Below are 7,667 nucleotides of genomic sequence, written 5' to 3'. Positions count from 1 at the left end.
TGGTTAAGATTTTTTTTTTTTTTTTATTGCAGCGTGATCTCAGTATCTCAGGGAGTGAGTGAGCCAACAGTCTAGAGGATGCTGGATGACGGGGAGGCGTACCAAAAGGCTGCTGCTTCGCCAACAGGACTCACACGAGGATGAATGGAGTTTTGACGTAATGGTACAGCGATGGATTTCCCTGCTCTTCATCACTTTTTTGGCGCGTTGTGGATGACGGACATAATGTAGAGAGTTGTTTGCGGAATTCCCTGAATTCAGTCTGCATACTTGTAAGAACACGGAGAGGCTCACATCCCTGGAGATTGCGGTTTGTAAACTTTGTGGCTTTACAGAAACACCGTGCATTTCTCTAGTGTCTTTATTTCTCTAGTGTTTTTTTGCTGGGTTGATTTCATTTGTTTTCTGCTGTTAAGGCACGTAAAATCGGTTGGAAATGTCCGACTTTAACAACCGGAGCCAAACCAGCACACGTCGCAGTGACTACGTGTGGCAGTATGAATATTATGACGACGAGGAGCCCGTGTCTTTTGAGGGACTCAAAGCGCACAGATGTAAGATTAATACTGCACTTAGACAGTCTTCCATTCCTGCCTTTCGGTGTGTGTGTGTGTGTGTGTGTGTGTGTGTGTGTGTGTGTGTGTGTGGTGTGTGTTGTGTGTGTGTGTGTGTGTTGTGTGTGGGTGTTGTGTGTGTGTGAATACAGCAGAAACAGCACTTGACAATCTTCCATTCTGCCTTTCTGGGTTGTGTGTGTGTGGTGTGTATGTGTGTGTGTGTGTTGGTGTGTGTGTGTGTGGTGGTGTGTGAATACTGCAGAATATGCACTTTGACAGTCTTCCATTCCTGCCTTTCGGTGGGTGTGGTGTGTGTGCTGTGGTGTGTGTGTGTGTGTGTGTGTGTGTGGTTGTGTGTGTGTGTGTTTCACAGAGTTTCTTACCTTTACTGTTGTTAATTAGCAATGACTCATTTCACAGCTGTACAGCTGGTGATATATCTTACCTGCCACTCAATAAACAAAATGATGGAAGTATTTTTCATGCAGCACGTGTACCGGCCCTTTCTACTGTAATGATAACGATCAATCCACTTAGAGAGACCAAAAATGGCCTTTAGCAAACATACAGATTATTAGATAACCAGCTGGATTTGAATTCAATGGTTTAATTGCACATTTGCTCTCAGAGAGATGGCCTTTCAGAGATATTGAATTAAATAAAAAAAGACAAGAGATGAAGAGACAAGTTTTAATCGTCAACTGATAACTGATTTTCCTCCTTCTCTTACATTTCAGACTCCATCGTTATCGGCTTCTGGGTTGGACTTGCTGTGTTTGTCATTTTCATGTTCTTTGTGCTCACACTGCTCACAAAAACAGGAGCGCCGCATCAAGAGTGAGTATAATAGCAGGTCTACAGCAGGCCTATTTTCCATCTGGCCCCATGGGGATAGTTTCAGCACCAAGGAGAGCTCCAGCAGTTAAACTCTCATCTCATTTGAGCTTTTAGGGTGGGTCCTGTTGCGTAGGCAGAGAGACAGCACTGCAATGAGCAAGAGGAACGCATTTTCTATTCTATCCTGACAGTAGACTAAGTTGTAAGACATTTTAATTGGGTTGGTCAGTGTTCTTATACGTAGGGCTTTATTCTATTTTTCGGGAAAGCTGCTATTTGACTTTGATTTATATAGCCAAAGGCACACTGCCTTCACATGTGAAGATCCGCAGTGGGAGTTGGAGAGAAAACACATAGATTAAGGTTGGTTTGATTACGACACTGAGGTTAATCCAAGAGGAAACAGGCATTTATTGGCTGGCTTTCTTTTCCTTTCTTTGTATTTTTAAGGACAGGGTGTTGGGATGGTTTTATATTAATTACCAGACACACAAATTGTGAAAAGACAAGCAATCTACAGAAAAGCTACAGGTTCATACAGGACTAAAATGACAATAAAAGCCCCTGATATTTTCAAAGCATTTTTCTGCTTCAATCTCACTTCTCTGCTGGAATCTCTCTTTCTCACCAGAAACCCAGACTCTGCTGAAAAGCGGCATCCACCAAGCAGCTGTCTAGTAGACATCCACGCTCCCCAGGATGAAAATGACAAAGCCTTCTGTCGTCCATTGCTAACAGAGTCTCGTTCTTATTTTCATTTCTACATTAACGAGGAGGATCAGCGTCAGGGGAAGCAAAAACCAGAGGACGAGAGTCTTGGAAAGCACAAATGGGCACGAGCCCAGCAGCGGACCAGAGGTACCAGCTCCTCTGGGATGGACGAAATGGAAGAGGATGTTGAGGAAGCTGAGGGACACCAACCTCTCAGGGGACAAATGGAGGAGAGTAAGGCAGACAGAGAATGTTCCTTCTTTTCCCAATTCAACATCCCTAACTTTGTGAACTTGGAGCAAAGTTCAACACTTGGAGAGGATGATCTGCTATATGAGCCCTCTGTCGTACAGGAGTGCCAGTCTCACTCTCAGGATGCTCACCGTGACATCCACTGAGTCTGTTTATACAAAGACATCACAAACATTGACATAGTGTTATTGTATTATCTTACATTTAACATGGCCATTTGTGATCTGATGGGGAAAACACAGCTACCCGTTTTTCTAAAAAGTGTCTCTGCTTGGAGAGTTTCAGCCTTTTCATGGACCATACAAGCAAGAGGCCCCACTGCCATACTAAGTGTAACTCACATTATAAGATGAGATTTATTTCTGAATATTAAAGTACTAGTTACTCTGAAATGGATGCAGCTGTAGTATGCCAGGACTAGATGTCTTTCCAAACAAAATGAGAGGAGAGTGGCTCACCAGGGAGAGGTACTTGGTACAGTTCATTCTGCTATTATTACTGTCTTGCTTTCTTGTGCAAGTCCGTACAATGGACACATATCTCCCCAACAGGACACGGATGCAAGATTAAAAGCATGGAGTTTAATAACGTTTGTTCTAAAATAAAGTGCCCTCTATTAGAAAAGGTGAAATGTACTTTAACTGTGGGATTAGTAGCACAAAATCAAACGGATCATTACAGGGTACAGTAGGTAACCTAAGACCTTGATTGACAATGTAATATAATACAGATCTCTTGAGTCAGAAAAAAGTTTTGATTGTTCAAATAAGGCCTAAATGGTTTTGGTCAATCAACACGCCCCTGGTGTGGTGGGGCATGTCTTAATATTAACATGGTGAAATAAGATCCCGCTTTGTCAGCGGTAATCTTAATAAACAAGAACTTGAAGCAGCTATAATTAATATTTTTATCAACTGTAAGAGCCACAAAGCCTTTTAGCCTGTTTTTGTTTTGGTTCTATGGTTGGCAGATTCACTGGTTTGGTTCACTGGCTTTGCTAGCTGGTTTCTCTGATAAACTCTCTGTAATTATCTGCCAAGCAACAAATGGCACACAGACAAAAATAATGACCAGCTGAGCATAGTGGATGGTATAGCAACTAAAGAGCCACACATTTCCTTTAGGAGTTGGAGCTGAAAGGAAATGACTCTAAATACATTGCTCCGTATCTACTGGATATGTAAAGAAACCATTTGCTTACACATGCCAACTTCAAGTTGATACTATGTCAATATGGTGTTTCAAGTGGCCAAAGAATGAATGAATGCAGGTTGGAGTCTTCAGACAGTGCAGCAGAATTGTCCTTATTTGTTGGTAATTTATTTAATGTTCAGGTAGATCGGACACAGGAAATAAGAAATGAAAACTGTTGTACTAAGCCTTGCTGTACTCAGGTCTAGGTCTTAATTCATGTAGAAATCAAATTTGCAGTCAAAACAAATTAAATTACTTACTGAGCCATCAGGTGGTGATGATGTGAAGGAACATTCTGGCTCTTATTGTCATTCATCAGCAAATGCCCGAGCTACATGTATTTAGCTGACGGGAGGGATGTGCTGGGAATGCCAGAGAGTCTATCAACATTAACGCGACACTGACTCCACCAAATCAGCCGTTTGGAAAAAAAACAGCACAGGACGTGTCAGGGAAAATAAATTTTCAAGCACTCAGGCTTCTGTCCTCTGACATAGCTCATGTTCGTAAAAAGGCAGGCAGGTGGGATCAGGCTGAAATGTGATTAGCTAGTTTCCGAGAACTATTTGCAAGGAGAGCTTTCACAATTTGGTCAGTGTTCTTTTTTCTGTACCAAACGCACCAGCGGGGAAAATTATGTTCTCTAATATTTTCTGAAAAAACACATTTTTACAATTACTTTTTTTCCAACCAATGACATGTCACGACAGCTGACATGTGGACTAGTGCTCGAGATCGGTTATAAAACTCACATAGTATTAAACAAGCCATGCCAAACTTTCTTTCTCCGTCACCTTTTTCTCCTCTTATTATTTTACTAAGTGCAAAATACATTACAGCATAAATATTCCTGCATTTATGCCTTTGTCTATGAGGAAAATGGATCCAAGCACCATTGATTGCAAGCATCATTCAGTGGGCACTTAGTGTTGAATGAGGAGCAGCAGCGTTCAGACAGTGAAAAATAGAGTGGGCAGAAAGCAGGTAAATGTCTGGTGTAATGCAAACCATAGCAAATGTGAAGTAGACTTTCCAACTACAAGACTACAAGGGAAACGTGTAAGATTCCTCTTCTGGTGGATGTGTTACTCTCAAACAAGCTGAAAGACCCAAGGAGACCTGTGGAGTAACACTGCATAAAGGGTAAATTCATTACTCCTTTTTTCTTAATAGCAACTACAATGATTAACACATCATTAGAGATAGTTGCTGTGGTGATAGAAGACTTAATGGCATGGCAATAAAAGAGCGAGCAGCAGTGAGTCCCAGTCTTATTTATCTTCTGAATGAGGGGGTGTTCAATCAAACTGCCCCCTGTGCGTTCCCAAAGACAAATAAAGCTGACTCATTGTGAATATCAATCTAGCTCTCCTTTAATGTGGCCTCATAATATTATTCACACCCAGTCTATACACACAGGAATAACATGCTGTCGACTCCAGGCTCCACATGCCTCAGTAGTTTAGCTCTAAACAAGTTTTTTTTCCCCTGATTCCTACAAGGATGTACTGAGCATCAACAATCAGGGGAGGGGGCAAGGGAGTTATATCAATTCAATGCAGAAAGTCTTCCATTTGCTCTTTTTCCTAAATGCCCCAAGGCAGTCTCAGTAGGCTTTGTGGCTCGCTGTGGTGAACTGCAATGACTCTTCAACAAATGTCTGAGAGGGAGAGGGGGAGGAGGGAGAAAGGGAAAACATTTGCATTTTTTTGAAGCGGAACATTCTCTGGGATGGTGGATGTTCAAAGGAAAATGTCAGTGTAACGTAATTACATATTTTAGTTGCAAGAAAACAAGACACAACACATTTTTGTGGCGTTCAGGCTGTTATGATCTGAGCAAGGGCAATGTTTTAAAACATCTACAAGTCGACATCAAACCTTGCTTTTTTTAGGCATTTGGGTTTAAGAGGGTTAAACAAACAAGGCGACAGCTGGATGTGTTGTCTGAGAATAAGTGCAGCTTCTTCTCACCAGTCAGCAGACTTAGCTAATGTGGCCTAAAAGACAGAACGAATGGAAAGGGCTGATGACTCACTGCACCAAACCGTATACACGAGGCTCAATGTCTCTCCATCTTTCTTTCTGCTGCCAGATGTTTAGTAGCATGCGTGTGTTTGTGTGTGTGTGGGAGGGGGTGTAGGCCATTTATTACAACTAAAAGCTTTCAAAGTCTTGATCACACTCGACTTGTTCTTACATATGATTTGGGTTTCTTACTGTTTCGTAAGGAAAAAAGCTACAGTAAAGGGATCCTGTGATGGCGACACAGCTGACTGTTACCTTCCTGCACACCTTAGTTTTCTATATTGTACACTTAATAGTTAATTTTCTCCTCATGTCATTTTGACCTTTTAAGATTATTGCACAGCAGCAAACATACAGGCATTATGACACATAGCATTTGTTTCATAGAACATGTTTTTTTTAGTTTTTATTTGTAGTGCATTTAGTTAACCCCCATACAGTTACACTTTATTATGTCTTTAGACATGCTTGCCTTCAGTCATTCTAGTTTTTATTTCTTTGAGTTACCTAGGCTGGTGGTGCTGCTGCTGGAGCAACATCTTGGCAGGCCAGGGCAAAAGATGCACCTAAATAAGCGTTTAAATACAGGGAGTGGCCAATCAGAATGTACCAAGTGCCTGCCACATCACGGGGGGGTTAGGGGGGGAGGATGCTACTTCAGAGATTTTGTTTCTTTCCTTAGAGTACATTAGTTTGTGTATATGTTTGTTTTGGTTAATTATTAAATATTGGATATTGGAAATACTGATGGACTAATTGCCCTGTTTCCGTTTATTTGTAGTTTATTGTGTTGTGTTTTTCTTTGCGTTACCTATTTGTTTGAGAAATGGTCTCATCCGCTATTATATATGCTCCCCTATGTGGTCAGCTTTTGAAATCAGTTTAGTCTGTTTATAGTCATCTTCCATTTATGTTATTATAGCCTGAGTTTAGTTCTGTTTAGGTAACCCCTTTAATGAGCGGACATCTTTGTTACATATTTTGTAAAATGGTTTGCTCCATTTACGGGAAAATAAAACCCTCTTTATGAAAATCCACCTGACTCCTCATGCCTGCCAGCTCGGTCCCTCACTGGTTCCCTTAACCTTGACTGTCTTAATGTTTCTACCTTAAGATAATCCATGTGTCTTTAAAAGGTCATCCAACCAATCAAAAATGTATTTTTAAACTTGGCATGTCACTTTTTTTCTTTACATGTGCAGTACATATGATGTCGGACCGCTAATTCAAATCTTTCGCCAAGCAAAAAAGAAAACTGGGTGGATACAGAAAATGAGTAACTTTCTCTCCCTTGACAACAACAAAGCAGCCGCTCTGTGTAACAAAGGGGGACCGCCTGCAGTAAGCAGCTGCCAGGTAGGCATGTCTGGATCTGTCTGGATGTAAAACAGGGATGTGCAGAAAACTATTCTTGGCACAGTGCTGTAAAGATCATGGATGAACCAATGCCTAAAAAACTAACCTCGTATTACATTGCATATTATAATTGGAGTCAATGAAAGTTGCTCTGTGTGAGTCTCCCAGCGCATTTGCAGTCTCAGTGTAGAATAAGCTCTAGAGCTAATTCAGGTCAACTATTGGTGTTTGGCATATAAGACACAAAGGATGGTGAACTTTCATCATCTACTTTTTTAATTAACTCCAAACCAGAAAAACTAGACTTCCGTTCCTCTGTGTGATGGTTGTGAAAAGGGGAATCATTTTAATATGTTGCTTCCAAACATTGGCACAGTTAAGCACACCATCACTTGTTATAGTGGAAATTAATTACTATAAAATAAAAACCCAGAACAATTACTGTTCTCTTAAAGTAAAAATCCCACCTCTAAAGAGATATCACTAGGGATATAAGCTTATTAATTATAAAGTTTCCCTATTGGCTTGCTATGAGAAAAAAAAGGCAACGTGTAAATATTTCATAGGGTGGATAATGAGACAGGTTTCAGCTTCTGGTACATTAATAAGTCATGGGAAAGACACTGAGGAAGGGAGACACGCAAAGAGAATGTATTTGCAATGTATTTGCTTGTGCTTAGGAATATGAAGCATGTCAGAGGTGTGTGTGTGTGTGTGTGTGTGTGTGTGTGTG

General features: G+C 40.9%; 1 protein-coding gene across 1 annotated transcript; it reads left to right on the top strand.

Moving 5' to 3' along the window:
* The first annotated feature begins 28 nt into the window (after positions 1 to 28).
* On the top strand, positions 29 to 3,785 carry LOC116706649 (melanocortin-2 receptor accessory protein 2A). The gene is made up of 4 exons (XM_032543586.1): positions 29 to 310; positions 417 to 554; positions 1,295 to 1,394; positions 2,026 to 3,785. Exons 2-4 carry the CDS (start codon positions 437 to 439, stop codon positions 2,501 to 2,503), a joined length of 696 nt encoding a protein of 231 aa, XP_032399477.1. The 5' UTR covers positions 29 to 310; positions 417 to 436; the 3' UTR covers positions 2,504 to 3,785.
* Positions 3,786 to 7,667: the final 3,882 nt, after the last annotated feature.

Source organism: Etheostoma spectabile, chromosome 18 (genome assembly GCF_008692095.1).
Source record: "Etheostoma spectabile isolate EspeVRDwgs_2016 chromosome 18, UIUC_Espe_1.0, whole genome shotgun sequence".
Taxonomy (NCBI): Eukaryota; Metazoa; Chordata; class Actinopteri; order Perciformes; family Percidae; genus Etheostoma; species Etheostoma spectabile.
Note: the sequence above shows the minus strand (reverse complement) of the source record. Positions and strands in the feature narration are given on the sequence as shown.